This window comes from Ascaphus truei, chromosome 1, assembly GCF_040206685.1.
Source record: "Ascaphus truei isolate aAscTru1 chromosome 1, aAscTru1.hap1, whole genome shotgun sequence".
Lineage (NCBI taxonomy): Eukaryota > Metazoa > Chordata > Amphibia > Anura > Ascaphidae > Ascaphus > Ascaphus truei.
The window spans coordinates 181,359,355-181,377,463 of NC_134483.1; the positions used below are offsets into that span (position 1 = coordinate 181,359,355).

Here is an 18,109-nt window from a genome sequence, read left to right on the forward strand (position 1 = left end):
TAACAGCCGGGGTCCCTGGAAGTCCCATTCAAACGGAATGGGACTGCCAGGGACCCCTGCTGTGTTAATCCGATGGGCCATTAGTCTCTGAAGAAATGTCACTGAAATGTTTGCAGCATGTACCTGGATCTTGTTGGTGATAGCCCCAGATTTTCCAAGGCAAGTTTAAGGCAAGTTTTAAAATACTCGTCGGCGCACCTGTATACTGACCTTTAATGTTAACTGACTACTTTGTATCACTTAGCAGCCACATATAGACTGCTTTACGGTCCAGATACATACGTAGTAAGTTTATATAAACAGATATTATACTATTGTAATTATGAATTATGTTGAAGGACTGTTCTCAATGTATTTTATATGCTTACTACTATTAAAATTGCTTTTGTCTAGCTGTCCACTTATCTATTCACCACCTATCTGAGGCAGCATGCCCGCAACCCTAGGGCAATCCAGTACCCAAACCCATCCCCACTTCTCAATCAATTTACTCAGCCCAGCCACTTGTGCTAAGAACAGTTCAAATTTGGGGTTACTGTGTGCACGCAATTTGGGGCCTTCCTGCCTTTCTCCACACCATAGGAGGCACCATTCTGACAGGGTTCTTCTTTGCTATAGGTTCATATAATCTAAATAAAATAGAAATAATTAATTTACAGTTTTTGTTAAACCGTTTCTGTTTCTGCTGGTCAAAAAGCATATTGCACAGCAGATGCTAATGCCAATTATAGAATATGGGGAATAGTATATGCCACGGCACCCAAAACCAACCTTAGCAAACTTGATACCCTCTAAATTCAATTTCATTTTGTCCTCCAATTTAACTACAACACACATCACTGTGAAACGTTCAAAGAACTAGATTGGTCATAACTTGAGTCTAGACCCAAAGTTTATCTTTCCTGTCTTGCCTTCAAATACTTTCTGGGCAAGCTACCCGTCTACCCGAACAAGCTCCTTACCACTACCACATGCAGCACTTATCATCTGAGATCTGACTCCAAAAGACTGTTCCCAGTCCCATGGTTCAACTAAGTATCCGACCGCTCCTCCTTCTCTTCCCGTGAACTCCAAAACTGGAACAATTTACCGGAGACTCTCACAGCCACCACCAGTCTAAGTTCTTTCAAAACTAAAGCTGTCTCACATTTTAATCTGGTCTGTAACTGTTACATACGCCTATAACATATACTATATCTTACTGTGCATGCAATGTCTTGTATATAATGTATAACCTTGCTCACTTAATGTAACTATGTATTTGTAACCATGTATCTGTCATTATAACTCTGTGCCCAGGACATACTTGAAAACGAGAGGTAACTCTCTCAATACTTCTTCCTGGTAAAACAATTTATAAATAAATAAATACATTTAATGGTGTTTTATTTCCTTCCCAACTCTATAGTTTATAGTCTCTGTAACAAGAGAAATTCAAACACATTTTAAGAGGGAATCAATTCTACAGCAAATTTCCAATGTGTGGTAAATGTTTGACAATTTGGGAAACTTTTTCGAGCATAAAAAGTCCAATATTAGGCAGTTACACCAGCACGTGCAAAAGTTCTCTACAAGCCACCCAATGTATTTACTCCTATATACTGTACATATAAATTATGTTATTTATTAATATTTTCAGAGATAGTAAAACTATTTATCTTGTGTACATGGTTAACTATTGCACAATGTATATAATATGTTGACAAATGTCTGTATTATACTTGAGTGAATTATGCAGTTTGAATAGATTTTACCGTTCTATTGATAATGTATGTGTAGAAAGAAAGAAAAAAAAATGATGACAACATTAGAATTAGAAACAATAAGAAGTAAAACATACACAGCTCTTACTGATTAACACTCTCACTATTTTTCAAATATGTTTTATTGACAAGTTTTCCAACAATTTTTAAACAAACAAAAAAAAGGATAAAACATGTAAAAAGTCATAAAAAACAATCAAATTGTACCAGTGATTAACAAGTTAGGAGGTCTTTTTCGCTTATTCATTCAATAATATCACCTTTTCCATTTTGTATGTAAACAACCCACCCACCCCTGCTAGAGCCCCCCTCCTTACCTGCTCCCAGCTTTGGCGCCATCATACTGTATGACTCACGACGTCATGTGATGTCACTTTGCCATTTGACCCTGCGGCATCATTTGAGCCGGCTGAGAGCAGGTAAGAGAAGTTGCCGAGGCCTTGGGGAAGAGTGTGGGGCCTATGAAACTGGCACGCCCCCCTGGAAAATCCCACCCCCCTAGGGGGAGCACCCACCAGTTTGTGCTCCCCTGGTGTAGATTATATATGGTATAAAGATTATCATTGTCTCCTAAGCTGTGCCTCAAGAAACCCTTTAGTATACTTAAAAGGAGATGTTCATATCTTGCTCTTTATTTGAGTTTTTTATACTATAGGGTTTCCATTTTTGTAAAAATTAACACCATCTATTTCTGTTGCGAAATCCAATCTTTCCATTGATGGTAAATAGGATTTTTCACCCCCACCCTAGTGGGTGCTAATGACGAAACCCAATTGAAGCGTTTTTGGATCATGTCTGCATATTGGCCTAATATTACATTATTAACAATAACTATCCAAACTTTAAGGTAACCAATATGACTGCCTAGTAATCGAGAGAATATCTTAACCTTCAAAGTGATATTAATAAAATGTATAACTTTGGCCCAAATTCCAGATGCAGTGTATATAATCTGCTGATTCCTATTTCCAATGAGTACTTTCACTAAAAAAAAATCATAAAAATTATGACAAATCCTTTTCTTTTCACACACCTCACATGAGTACTCTACCCGTAAAATACATTGGGCTTGAAGAAATCACAGGAGTGGCCATTTTTCGTCTACCAGAATCTTCACAGACTCTCTAAAGATTTGACTTGGGTCTTCGCATAAATGAAAATGTACCAATCTCTCTCATCAATCCAATTGCATGCCATAGCAACTCAAAATATATTTTATTGTTAAACATTTGTCTTCATATACTGCTTTTCTCAAGAATGTGCACTCCCTTGGGAGGAAGGTGTAACTTTTTAACAGTTTTGCAAGTACAGTAGAACATTTTAAAGTTTCTGAGACCTATTCATTAAACTGTGATAAGTACATTTGCATCTTGTTGTCTTCATTAAGCCCATGTCATGTGTCCAGATTTTGTGAAAAAAACTGCTTTTTTTGGACACACTTTAATTCCGGCTATGCAATTCTGTATGATATGAAAATAATTGAAAACTCCACCCAAATTACATACTTTTGGCTAGTCAATTAGGGCCCATTTACTTATTCATTTCCAAATACATTAACCTTTTCCCGCTATCTCAGGTGCATCTCCAGGTGTCTTGGTAAATATATAAGGAGGTATATAAGTAAATAGACCCTCTACGAAATGAATATTTTATCTTAGTATTATATTATGAAATCTGGTGGCTCAAATCAAACAAAAAAGATAATAATAATTAATTTCCAGTTACTGTTATACCATTCAGTGGTATTTTATTTCTCTCCACTGTGCATGTAATATTGGGAATCTTTCACTAGTGTGTTCAAAGCTAATATGTTTTGGTGAATGATCCCCAATATGAAAAACAACTATCACCCATTGTGAATGAGGGATGAAGCCACAATACTGAAGCTATTCTGGACAGATGCTATAAAGGCATGAGAAAGGGAGGGCCAACTGAGTCATGTCTGATCATCATTCGTAAAACACTTCTTTCTGTGAGGAAATACTGGAACTCTTTATATTACCGTCTTCTCAATGGTCCAACCAAAAAAAAAACAAATTTGGCCTAAAACAATGGAGCAGACAATGGAGCAAACCAACTACAATTAAAAGACGGTGAGTCCACCATTTGGCAGCAACCAGTCAGTAAGCTCATAGTGTAGTTCCTTCCAATGGTAACATTTGTTGGGCTGTCTGTAACCACCCTAAAAAGAGAGAAAAAAACGGAAGACTTGTCAAGCGACAGATGCATGTAAAAATGCTATCTAATGCTTATTGTGTGTCTTTATCTTTGACATGTAATTCACAAGTACTAATTTATAGTATATCTAGAATTGGACGGAACAGTCAAAATTAGTTTCCAGGAATTCTGTAGATCAAATGTATTAATTGTCGCCAGTTGTATATATATCACCTCAAACGTCCCTCCAAATGAATTAGGGAGACATACCAGATGTTAGTAGATAGTATGTACTCAAGTGTGCTCCTTTCTCAGCACAGGTACAGTATTGCACCAAAAATTTGTGTCATTTTTTCTACAATATATGTTTATTTTTCACAAACCTGAGTGCTGTCTGCTGATTCCCCTTGCGAACGGTATCTTATGTATATATATATATATATATATATATATATATATATATATATATATATATATATATATACACACACACACACACACACACACACACACACACACAACTGGTGACACACTCTCTCTCTCCCTGTCACTACACCAAAATGTCAAATTAAGAAGTGTATCATTACTACTATGCTTACGTGGCAAATTACCCAAGCACCTACTGTAACTATCATGGATAATTTGCTTTGCTTCAAATTAACATTTGTTTAAGTGCACTTGCAACTTCAGAAAGGAATGAAAACAAAGGCAATCATTGCTTTATTTTTATGGACTGTGAGAAATTAAAGCTATTAAATGCAGATTTAATGCAACCTTTAACAGAAATTATAAGAAAATGCAATATTACAGTGCTTGCTGATATGCATTTGAATCACATCACATTACATTATTAAAAGAGTTATTAAACCTCTTTGATTCCACAGGGATCAATAGAGCGGTTAATTGAGAATTGAACTGTTACCACTGTAGAACTTTATTATTTAAATCCATTTAAGTGAAAATAAACAGTTTCATAATAATAACATACTAGTAGATTACTATTTGCTGTTGTAATTACTAGTAATTATTGTATCTCCCCTCACTGAATAAAGTCAGCTTTTCTTCATAGAGCAATCTTACTGTAGTTTGTTTAATAATTTCCATGTCATCATAGGTTTTTATTCTGTCACTGGGTAGCAGTATAAAAAAATTGTATATATAATATACAACCACAGAATTCACAAAATGATTAGTATGAAAATAATCCAACTCCATCGTTCTACAAAGTCAGTATGATGTAAGCCTTCACATATAGTGTACGCAGGCCCGCCAACAGAAAATGTGGGGCCCAGGACAAACATTTTAAGCAGGCCCCTAATGTCGGCGCTATTGCGACCCACCCCCCATTTCACATCTCACAAGCCCCCTCGATCCCCCCCCCCCCTTCCCATGTATTTCTCTCCATTCCATCTCACCCCGTCTCACTCTCCCGCCTCGCATGTATTTCTCTCCCCTGCGTTTCGCTCTTACTCCCTCTTTACCTCACTCATCCCCTCTCTCCTCTCCCTCCGTCAATTACCCCATACTCAATCATTCCCTCCCCATCACACAATTTCCCCCACAAGATATATACTAAAAAACTTCCCACCCCCAATGCAAACAACTTCCCACCCTCAAATACATACAAAAAAATTCCCCTCCCCCCAAATATATTCAACCTCCCCCACCCACCCAAATGCATACAAAAATCCACCTACCAAATACATATAAAAAAACAATACATTTAACCCCACATACATACATACACATACATATATGCAGTGGTTGACAAATCACCAAAAAATCTACTCGCCACACAAAAAAATCTACTCGCCACCTAGTACCAAACGTGTGCTGCTTGGGCCAATATTTACTCGCCCGGGGGTTAAATCCACTCGCCCGGGGCGAGCAAATGTATAGGTTTGTAGAACACTGCATATATGTATTGTATTGTATTGTATTGTATGTCTTTATTTATATAGCGCCATTAATGTACATAGCGCTTCACAGTAGTAATACATGTGGTAACCAAATAAATAACAGATAATATAAATAACAGATCAGTGCTTCAGACATAAAAGTAACATTAAGGAATAGGAGTCCCTGTTCCGAGGAGCTTACAGTCTAATTGGTAGGTAGGGAGAACGTACAGAGACAGTAGGAGGGAGTTCTGGTAAGTGCATCTGCAGGGGGCCAAGTTTATGTATCATGTGTCCAGTATTATCCACAGTGCTATTTATATGCTTCTTTAAGCTAGTGTGTCTTAAGTTGGGTCTTAAAGGTGGATAGAGAGGGTGCTAGTCGGGTACTGAGGGGAAGGGCATTCCAGAGGTGTGGGGCAGTCAGGGGAAAAGGTTTAAGGCGGGAGAGGGCTTTAGATACAAAGGGGGTAGAAAGAAGACATCCTTGAGAAGAACGCAAGAGTCTGGATGGTGCATAATGAGAAATTAGGGCTGAGATGTAAGGAGCGGCAGAAGAGTGTAAAGCTTTAAAAGTGAGGAGAAGAATGGAGTGTGAGATGCGGGATTTGATCGGAAGCCAGGAGAGGGATTTCATGAGGGGAGATGCTGAGACAGATCTAGCTAAGAGTAGAGTGATTCTGACAGCAGCGTTTAGGATAGATTGTAGGGGAGACAGGCGAGAGGCAGGAAGGCCGGACAGCAGGAGGTTACAGTAATCAAGACGGGAGAGAATGAGGGCCCGAGTCAGAGTTTTAGCAGTCGAGCAACAGAGGAAAGGGCGTATTTTTGTTATATTGCGGAGGAAAAAGCGACAGGTTTTAGAAATGTTTTGAATGTGAGGGGCAAATGTGAGAGAGGAGTCGAGTGTGACACCTAGGCAGCGTGCTTGGGCTACTGGGTGAATGATCGTAGTTCCAACAGTAATGTGGAAGGAGGTAGTAGGGCCAGCTTTGGGAGGAAGTATGAGGTGCTCTGTTTTAGCCATGTTGAGTTTAAGGCGGCGGAGGGCCATCCAGGATGATATAGCAGAGAGACATTCAGAAACTTTGGTTTGTACAGCAGGTGTAAGGTCAGGTATTGAAAAGTATATTTGTGTGTCGTTAGCATCGAGGTGATAATTAAACCCAAAAGATGTTATTAGGTCACCTAGAGAGAGTGTGTACAGAGAAAAGAGAAGAGGTCCCAGGACAGAGCCCTGGGGTACCCACACAGAGAGATCAATAGAGGAGGAGGAGGTGTTAGCAGAAGAGACACTGAAAGTACGATGGGAGAGGTAGGATGAGATCCAGGATAGAGCTTTGTTCCGAATACCAAGAGTATGGAGAATGTGAAGGAGAAGAGGGTGGTCCACGGTGTCAAATGCTGCAGAGAGGTCGAGTAATATGAGCAGAGTGTAATGACCTCTGTCTTTGGCAGCATGGAGGTCATCAGTTAGTTTAGTGAGGGCTGTTTCCGTGAAGTATATATATTAACATATATATATGTGGGGTATACATATATACACACATCATATAAAAAAAAACAACCCTATACATATAAAAATACCCCAAGCCCCCAATACATATAAAAATACCCACAAGCCCCCCAATACATATACAAATACCCCCAAGCCTCCCAATACATATAAAAATTCCCCCAAGCCCCCAATACATATAAAAATTACCCCAAGCCCCCAATACATATAAAATACCCCCAATGCATATAAAAATACCCCCAAGCCACACTATACATATAAAAATACCCCCAAGCTCCCCAATACATATACAAATTTCCCCAAGCCCCCAATACATATAAAAAAGACCCCCAACCCAAAATACATAAAAAAAGACCCCCGATACATATAAAAAAGACCCCCCATACATTTTAAAAAGACCCCCACCTCCTCAATACATATTTAAAAAAAGCCCAACCCAATACATATAAAAAAGACCCCCACCCCCCATATATATAAAAAAGCCCCCCATACATATGAAAAAGACCCCCACCCCTAATACATATGAAAAAGACCCCCCACCTCCCCAATACATATTTTTAAACAGCCCACCCCCAATACATATAAAAATATACTCCCACCTCCCCAATACATATTAAAAAGAACCCACAATACATATAAAATAAAAGACTTAACTTGAGGATGATCAGGCCGGGTCCAGTGGATATGGGGTCCCTGCGGACGGCACTGCAATTTGGGATCGACCTCTGGCCAGGCCCAGCTGCCAGAGATCTTGCAGCCGGACCCTGACTCTCCCCTCAGCAGTAGCCTGCATGCCTCCATACCTTTGTCCCACGCTGAGCTTCCGACACGCCTCCCTCTCATGCTGTTGCGCGCCGGAAGCAGAGGGCGCTGATGCCAGTGCACTTCCGGTGCGCTGACATCAGAGAGGCCCGTCGGCGTGGGACAGAGAGATAGAGTAATGCAGACTGCTGCTAAGGGAGAGCCGGGGCCCGGCCGCGAGAGGACCAGCAGATGGGCCTGGCCCAACTTGCAGTGCCAGGCCAGGTCAGGCCCAACTTGCAGTGCCGTCCGGGCCACCCTCAACTCACCAGGCCCGGGACACCAACCCTGGCCAAACCATCCTTTTGGCGGCCCTGAGTGTACAATTAAAAAATAGATGATTTCAAAATAATGGATAAAAATAATGGATATTTCATATACTGTACCATTTAAAAAGGTTCAAGCAGCAGTCAACTATTTCTGTTGAGTTATTAGGCAAACTTGTTGAATTGAAGAATGCATTTTCTAACCCATTTCTGCATGCATATTGTGTAACCGGGGGACTCAATATTCCTGGAAATGGTGTGACAAAAATGTTAGTTACATTGTAGCAGCCATTATATTATGCAGGTATTACATTGCTCCCAAACAAACTAGCAACGTAGTCAGTGACCACAGTTAGAGGTAGCAAACAATATTTGTTTTGATATCATGACCAAGTCAGCTGAGTCATCACAGAACGTTAGCATTATTGTCAAACTGACTTTGATCCAAATCTTAACATTCATAATACCTTATGATGTCCAGTGTATAAAATGATAATTAAATATAGTACCTGCAATGCAAGCAGTCATGAAGCAAGCAATAGTACCAGCAATCATAGCCCTGATAGCACCACTTGCAATGTCACTTTTTCTGCTGGGAGCCATTGATGCTGACAAGAGAATAAACAATACAAAAATTATTTGCATGTATGAAGTAATAAAGGACAAGTTGCCTTGCAGTAAAAATAATAAACACATATTATAGCAGCAATCCCACTTGCATGTTTTTTTAACATCTTCCCCTTTTTTTTACAGGATGAAAACCAAGGGGTCCTTTGGAGATAAACTGCGTTAATTTTAGTTTCTGAGATACGTACCAGTGAAGTTACCGGTGTCTCTGCACTTCTAGTGGAAACAAAATGGCCGTTCAAATCTCCCATGCTATGTGGGCTTCCTATTGGATGACCATTTAAACACCCTACACAAACCAGTAAATTATACCAGTAAATTCACCGCTAAGTATCTTGGGAATTGGGAGAGAGGGGGGTTAAGGGGGGGGAGGGTGTCTGAAGTTGAAATTAACTCTGTTCAGCTCAGGAGGAGCCACCAGGTTCTCATTGTGTTAAAAAAAAAAAGTTAGGTAAAGAGTATAGTTGCTTTAAATTTAATAGAGACATCAACATGGTAAAAATAGAGCCTTGGTATATAAGGTGAAACACCATGGAGGCTGTGGGGGTTATTAATTAAACTGCAATACTGCAGATTGGGCAATGACGCATGGAAACTCACATTCAAGTCACTGGCAGTTTCAGGTCTGTACTATCACAGTTTAATAAATGATCCCCAATAACCCCAGATAACTACTAAACGAAAAACCCAAGTTGTATCTCTGTTTTACACCAAGGTTGCAGACGTGATAACTTTTGAAAGAATCCTCCATATGATTTCCTTACACACTAGCGCAATTACATGATTTGTGTCATCACGCCACTTCCCCACCTCTGGCAGAATGACTACATTTGTTTATCCAGATGCGATGATGCCAATCGTCTCACCACGTCCTGCCCACCCCGGAAGTACATGCTTTCATCAGGCAACATCCGCCTTTTCAAGCTCTAGCCTTGTGATTTTTACACTCCACTGGGTGACAGTGAGAAGGGTGAAAATGCTGTGTGCATTGTAGGTTTGGGTTTGCATCTGGGAGACTTTGATACTTTGAGAGTTGTATTTATTAGATCCCTATGTGATGATATTGTAATATACCTGCATTAAACACATATGGAACTTATACTGTATATAAACTATATATGTACATATTTTGCATGTTTTAACTAAAGGGATACACTAAAACTTTACAATTGACAGCACAGTTATTTAAATCTCCCTTTTGGGTTTATATAATACATCTTCTAAACATCTTACTTTACGCTATAAATAAAAGGCACACAAACAGAAATTGGTTCTTTTTGCCACTATTACAGTATATTGGATCATACTTAGTCCTCCAATTGTAATTCCCAAAGATCCAAAGTTTGCAAATCCACACAAGGCATACGTTGCAATGGTTTCAGACCGAATCTAATTAAACAGATACAATAGGGAAATAATAATTAAATAATAAGAAAGGAATGATAATACTAATAGCTAAGGAGAAATATGAGTCACAATAATGGATTAGAAAGAAGTGGTCTGTAGTCTGATAGGGCTCATGCTACAATCTACAGTATATTTTGTGAAACTTTTCTACTCTGTGCTGGAGAAGAGATTAGCTCCACTTAAATGTGAGAGATACATCTTCTCTAAGGTTGGGATTATACATAAAAACGCGCGTGGTGCCGCATTTTGCGGCACTGTGCACTGCCAAAAAAAAAATTAGACATACACTGAAAGCGCTTATACAAGCGCGACTGTCAATGCGGGCGACAGTGGAAGCGTTTTGCAAATTTGTTTTCTGGTTGCAACGACTGCGTCATGTGACGCGGCCGTCCAATCACAAAACCGATTTCAGCCTGCAGCCGTGCACGCAGTAGCATGTGCTTGTGCACGTCACTCTGCGATGTCGCTAATGTGACATCACAGAAGCCCACGCGCGCCCTGCAGTTTGGCTGTATAATCACAGCCTTACAGGGGGATAACAGCTTCACAGTTTATTGAACAAAAATCTTCTCCATAAAAAAATCGAATGAACTCGCACTCACCCTGTCTAACACAATACAGCTAGCGGTGCTATGATCCTGCATCCACACCGCAAGATGCATACAACTATATGAAGATACACTTGAAATCATCCTAAAAATTAATTATGCTTATTCTCTACAGTATATACTGTAGTGCCGACGAGTATTCTAAAACAAATCTGGGGCTATCACCAACAAGACCCAGGTACATGCTGGGTACATCCTGGGTACATGCTGGGTACATGCTGGGTACATGCTGCAACATTTCAGTGACATTTCTGCAGACAGACTAATGGCCCATCGGATTAACAGCGGGGGTCCCTGGCAGTACCATTCAAACCCCCGCTGTGTTAATCCGATGGGCCATTAGTCTCTTAAGAAATGTCACTGAAATGTTGCAACATGTACCCTGCATGTACCTGGATCTTGTTGGTGATAGCCCCAGATTTTCCAAGGCAAGTTTTAGAATACTCGTCGACGCACTTATACATATATATTCCAGCATGCAACTAGTTAATTTAGTATTAAGTTAGACTGCAATGATAAGAAGTTAAACACAGCCAGGTGTAGAAATGTTTGCTGAAGTTGCAAGAGTTTGAATTCAAAGATTAATTCAATAGAAGGTTAGTTAGTAAGACAATACAATGGAGTTAGGTCTTAACAAAGGATTAACTGTGGTTACTTTGTAACAGAACAAATAGTTTCTTCTACTGTATGTCACAGTAAATATTGCTAAATGAAGAAACAGTCTTCTAATATTAATAATTAACCAAGAGCATTTTGAGCTGACAGTGAGAGAAACATGTTTGAGAGAAATGAAAAAAAGATTGTATTTTAGATTTATAGGATTCAGAAACTTTTACCACCAAGCAAAGAATACCAACTTAATGATTCTCCACTCTATAACTACATTCTATATGCCTGAATGATGCAAACCTGATGACTGAAATTATGCTGTAAGAGATGTTTTCTATTTTGTCCCTGATTAAATGAACCGTGCCGTGGACTATTTGAAATATATAGAATTTAATTAAGAAAATCTTCATTTGGCGAACCAGCGATTCCAGAAAGAGTCATCTTCTTTACTATACAAAAACCAGCACTCAAAAATAATAATAAAGGACTTACGTTTTGCTTTTGGTGTCACCAAGTTTCTTCTTTAATGTATCAAAAAAGCCTGACAAAGGTGCCAGGGGGACTTGAAACGTTGCTCTATTGTGCACATATAACAGTCTGTCTCTGCTAACATTTCCTTTCCCTGTGTGTGCCGATTTTTCTGTATTGCTACTTTTTTGAAACTTGGTGAGACCAAAATGAACATGTATGTCCATCATTATTCATTTTGAGTGCTGATCCTGTTTGTTTTTTGTAAAAATCTTCTCCTTACTGAAAAAGATATTATTTCTATTAATTTGAAAGGAGCTGAACTCTTCTCCAGCATGGGGAAACATCTTCCCAGCTTATTGAAAAAGGTCTATGAGGGACGAGAAAGAGGACATTTTCTTCTGAGGCCACAAGACAATAGAGGAAAAGCACAGCTAATAAAGTCAGTAGCAGGAGCATACAGTATATTTGTGTGATCAAATATCTTCGAAGCTGGGCTAGAAAAGTGCATGTGCATCAAGCTCAAAAGTGCAGAGTCAAACATATTACTCAACCAGGAACTGGTTGCAATAAAAGAAACCAACGGGAAAACAAAGGCCATCAAGTTCACTGCAACGTTTGCAACCAAAGAAATGGATGCAGAAGATTATATTTTTCCTGCATAATAAATACAAGCGTCTGCCTTTTAGATACAGCTTGATCACTAGAAATACCACAAAATTTATGCTCCATAGATAAACAATGATATTATAAAGCCTTCTGGAATAATTAGGTACCATTCTAAAACATGAATTGAGCAAAGAATTTCTTCCAATTTAGCAGAATATATACAGTATACAGTAAACAAAAACAAACAAAAGAAAGATTACAAAAAAAATTTCATAACTTAAGAATTGCACAGATTTGTACTACTTACCGACATAAACTGCTTTGTCTCATTTATATACATTGGTCCATCCTCTATTCTCTTGTTGATCATGCCGGCAAGGTATTCATAAGCAACAAACTCATTGAAAAAAGTCTTGTATCCTATAAGTTTTCCTACTATGAAGCTGTCTTCCCAGTCCACACCCATCATGAAAGAAAATGGCATGAAGACATAAGAGCATATCACCTGGTTAGTAAACAAAGTTCATTAGCAACTATAAACATAACATGGTGCCACCTTCCTTGGATATTAGCATCATATAAAAGTTGCAATAGTATTCTAAAAGTTATATCTATAAGTAAAGTGACTTAAAAACGAATATTTCCGTAAATGATCAATGAACACTTTGAGTGTCGGAACGGCCATGAGGCCAGACTGCCACGGACCCTCCGACGATCTGATCATGTGACCGCTTTGTTAATTGGTCACATCATTAATGGAATGGAAGGGCGGAGTGATCCCCCTTCTGTTCGCCATCAGTTCAGATTGCAACATGATCTGCCCTAGCAAAACCAGCAGGATTTTTGGACATACAGCTACTACATCATGGGGCTCCCTGGGTACCAGATCCCCTGATGTAGTAGCTACAGCACGCCCTGGGCTGCCCACTGGGTTAAATTTATCCCAGCCTTGAAGATGTAGCTACATAAAGGGAAAAAACACTGCAGAGAAATCTTTGGATATATTTCTTCCCTACATAAAGGAAAAATACTGAATTCTAGAACCTTTTTGTTTGAATTTCAGAACCTTTTGGGGGGTATTAATATGAAGGGTCTACAAACAAAGAATAGTTTTTTTTTTAAACAAATTGAAAGAGTGCAATGCGTCAAAAAGTCAAATGTCACCTAAAATTATTAGCAGCATATGTTGGTATGTTGTTATCCATTTTCTAACATTTGACACACATTTTCTTATTCATTGTATGGTGTGCGTCATGTTCATACATGTGAATGCATTAAGAATTGCTTGCGCCTATTTGGCGCACAGAAGTGGAGCATACTTGATGTTAAATATTACATATGTTTTACATATGTGTGCCACAGTCAAAATAAAAACTCTGCCTCTCTCCACCCCATAGCTTATTTTTTTCCATTGTGAAAAATAAATTTAAAATACACACCACTCAACACGTAAACATTGGTTTTATTCATTGGCGCACGGATCTGCACTAACTATTTTTCTGTGCATCTATTTTCTGACAAAATCATTTTTAGTAGCAAACTTTCAATTACATATACAGTATCCCCTAAAGTATTTCTTCAGTTCTTATCCCACAGAGTCCTTATCAGAGAGTTAATAGAGATAAGAGAAGGGTAAGTAGCCCATGCAAGCTCATGTTAAATGCAGCGTTGCACCAAATGAAGGGAGTAGCAAAAGGAAATCCAACTAAATGTTTGCAAACTAACGTAAACAAATGATTGAATAAAAACTTATCGCTGTTAGAAATTGATCAAATCAGATCAATCACCCAGATATAACCCTTTAAGCGGGTCACCGCCATTAGCACATTTTGGTCATAAGACGTGACTGCCCCTTTAAATAAAAGACCATTGGCACTATATAAATAACTTGATACATACATACCTCAAAGCTGAACTGTGGATAGTCAAACATATTACCCAGCCATGAAAGGGCTGAATTGAAGAAAGCCAACAGGGAAAGAAAGGCCATCAAGTTCACTGCAATGTTCGCCACCAGAGGAATGGATGCAGAAGCCCCTTGACTTGCTGCTTCCAATATGTTTCTAGCATCCCTGGATCAAAACATGGAACATGACAACTATAAGGGCATTTTCCCTTCAATGCAGCATGCCAGCAAAGTAAAATAAGTTGCATGAGATAGATGTATAAACCCACTCTATGGGGTATATTCTAGTAGCTGTGAGGTTGTCTTTCATTCATGCGAGTTCACAAGACAATAACTAGCAGGGGGGTTGTCTATTGAAATCTCACATTCCATGTGAATAAACATACAGAACAAACCACGCAATCTTGACTTGTTTTTTGCAATGTTTATTCCTTCAAACAGAATTAACATGCCATAAGTGGGAAGATCACTCATCAGAGCTACAGTATATAAACCGAACACAATTACTGAGTCGCTTAATATATTGTCCATTTTTTATGATAAATAAATAAATATATATACATTCTCAGATGTCCAAACCATGCAATAAGAATACATATATATATATTTTTTTTTCTTATTGCATGGTTTGGACATCTGAGAATGTCTTTTAGAATATGGTGAGATTAATGTTTGCCCACAAATGCTCTTTCGACAAGAATATGCACTTACAGAATCACTAGAAATATGTGAATTATTCATAGAGATTAAACATCGCCGCGAGTATGGCGTTTATTGGCAGGTGAAAATATTCAAGGCTCCGTCTCCAATCAGGCCCATTCACTTGCATTATGGGTACTTTGTGTGGGCATCACAATGGATTAAACAAATTGAATATCAAATATTCATTGTAACATTCGCCGATGTAAAGTTATTACATTCGAAAGAAGAGAGGGCTAAAAGAATGCGGCGGCAGGTTTAGGTACATTCGCCCTATTTTTAAAATTCCAAATTCCAGGTCAAAGATTCTCTACTTAACACAGCTACTAGAATAGGCCCCTATTTTGTATACATACAGTGATCCATTTTTGCTGAATTTGCCATTCACTAAAGCTCATAATAAAAAGCATGTGTAAACCTATTAATTTGAAAGGGTATTGCCCACACTATCTATGAATTAGGCTAGCGCATATACTCTTATGATTTTTTTATGCTATATTCAATCCAAACAGATAGAGAGAAAACTTTGCTCCAACTCTCGGGGTATTTATATAAAGAGGTGCGTGCTACCTGGGATATATACAGAGAATATCCAGAAATGTACTAGAGCGTGCACAGAGCAAAGAGATCTCTTCGGGGTGCACTCCACCGAAGCAATTAACGAGATATTGCTAAATTAGTACATTTAATAAAAAAATAAACTAGTACATTAATAGGCATATTAATATAGCTACAGCTTACAGATACATGACATACCTATAATGGCGCATATAAAACTACAGTGAATTAAAAGTGTGTTGATCCCCAGGAAAAGATACCAAAACTCACGGCTGTGTTGGTAATAGTACCTAGATATTTAACGTGTACATATGCATTAGCAGTTGGAATGGCTTAAATTAGAGCCCCAGTGCTCAGCATGTTTCCAAAAATTAATTGTAGACAGTGAGTTGGCTGCAGGTCTCTTAGAGAGAAATTCAGTGGAAAAAAGAATGATTTGCATCTAGGTCTTGATACTATGTATCTGTGGTCACAGTGGCAACAGTGTAGATGATTGCCTATGTAGTAACCTAATTACAGGCAGTCCTATAAATAGTGGGGCAATTGAATAGTCCTCTCTGATTGTGAAAGTAATTGAAATGATTAGTGAACACTTCATATACTTTTTAGCATAGGGTTCTTTATACTTCTAAAGAATCCTTAAACTATATTATGTAGAGCAAGTGCATAGTCCCATGTTCAGTGAAGTGGACATCATTATTGTGTCCTGTTATACATTGTAAGGCACAGAGCCTATGTGCCAAGTTGAATCAGGAATGTTAGCAGATTACAGGTTATAGTAAGCCAGATCCCACTTAAGTGTACTGACCTGCCTGTTGGAAGCAGATTGCAGCGGGATTGTGTGGTGCAAAGTTAATTGTGATTTTACCCCTCTGTATAGCAGCCATGCGGGTGGATAGATTCCCCACATGGATGAGCTGTTCAGTGCGGATATCCTTAAACCTGACCTTTTGTAGGATCTTGAGGAGTAGAGTTGAGCACAACTGCTCAACTCATCTACCATGACAAAACCAAGAGATCTACAATCATAATCTGGTATGGTTACAATTGTTTTTCCGCTTACCCTTTCTCCAGTTGTAGTCCATTTTTCATATCAATCTTTACGGGTTCAGTTTCTGGCCAAAATAGCTTAGCTACAGCCAATGCTGCTGGGGCAGACATCACAGAAGCAGTTAGCAAGTGTGAAGAGGAAACCTAAAATTCCCATTTAAAAAGAAATGTAATAGATTGATGACTGATTATCTCAAAAAAAAGAGAAAAAGTATATATTCTCTAAAAGTACATGTGAAATCTGTAGTATAGTAGTCCATGTATAAGATGCACCTAGAATATCTGTATTTTCTGCCCTGCATCTTCTTCAAAGGGACCATTGTAATTAGGCTTTGACAATGGTAGGACAGAAACTTGACCATTGCCCTGGACTGAGCAGGGGAAATTGTCCGGGGGTGGGAGGGGGGAGGGGTAGTGGTTGTTAAGAAGGGCAGTTGAGCTGATGGGGGGGGGGTTCCGATGCTGCTGACAGTGCAGTTGTCGAGCAGGTGGCAACCATACAGGGCCATTCGGAAGGATCCTGGCAGAGGAAGGAGGTCTAAAGTTTCCACCTTGGATCCGCATGTAAGGGGCCCTGCAAGCCCCCTTTCTCTATCTCTTATACTCCTTCCTCTTTCACTCTGTCTCTCACACACACACTACCTTTCTCTCACCTCCTTTCTCCCCCTCTCTATAACTATCTTACTCTTCTCATCAATCTCTCACTCTTCATCCTCTCTCCCTCTCTTTCTCACTTTTCCTCCACTCAATATCCTTCTCTCCTCTCTCACTCACTATCCACTTCCTCTTTCCCTCAATCCCTCCTCTCTAACACCCACTCAATCCCCCCTTCTATCTCACTCTCCCCCTTCACCCACTCCTTTTCTCACTCAATCCCCCCTCTCCTCTTCCCCCTCCTCTCCCTCTTTTCTCTCACTCTTCCCCCACCACGTCTCACTCTCACCCCTTCTCACTCTCTTCACCCCTTCCTCTCTCTCTACCCCTCTTATCACTCTCTCCTCCTCTCTCACTCACCCCTTCTCTGTTACTTAATGCCCTAAATACTCTTTTCTCACTCAATACTCCCCCTGCTCTCTCTCTCAATTCCCCCTTTTCTCTCACTCAATGCTCCCCTCCTCATTTACTCAATGCCCGCCTCCTCTTTCTCAATCCCACAGCCCTCTCTCA

At 39.3% G+C, this 18,109-nt stretch overlaps 1 protein-coding gene across 2 annotated transcripts in view; it reads right to left on the bottom strand.

The window, feature by feature from the left end:
• Positions 1–1,867: 1,867 nt before the first annotated feature.
• The window catches only part of SLC28A3 (solute carrier family 28 member 3), a 147,059-nt gene continuing 130,817 nt past the window's right edge, over positions 1,868–18,109 (bottom strand). For both annotated transcript variants that reach the window (XM_075598943.1, XM_075598949.1), the window contains 7 exons: positions 16,956–17,086; positions 14,633–14,801; positions 13,037–13,234; positions 10,336–10,417; positions 8,911–9,009; positions 8,522–8,648; positions 1,868–3,945 (listed from right to left, as the gene is read on the bottom strand). In XM_075598943.1, the coding sequence (XP_075455058.1) occupies positions 3,807–3,945; positions 8,522–8,648; positions 8,911–9,009; positions 10,336–10,417; positions 13,037–13,234; positions 14,633–14,801; positions 16,956–17,086 (945 nt within the window). In that variant the 3' untranslated portion in view covers positions 1,868–3,806. The remainder of the gene's footprint in view (positions 3,946–8,521; positions 8,649–8,910; positions 9,010–10,335; positions 10,418–13,036; positions 13,235–14,632; positions 14,802–16,955; positions 17,087–18,109) is intronic.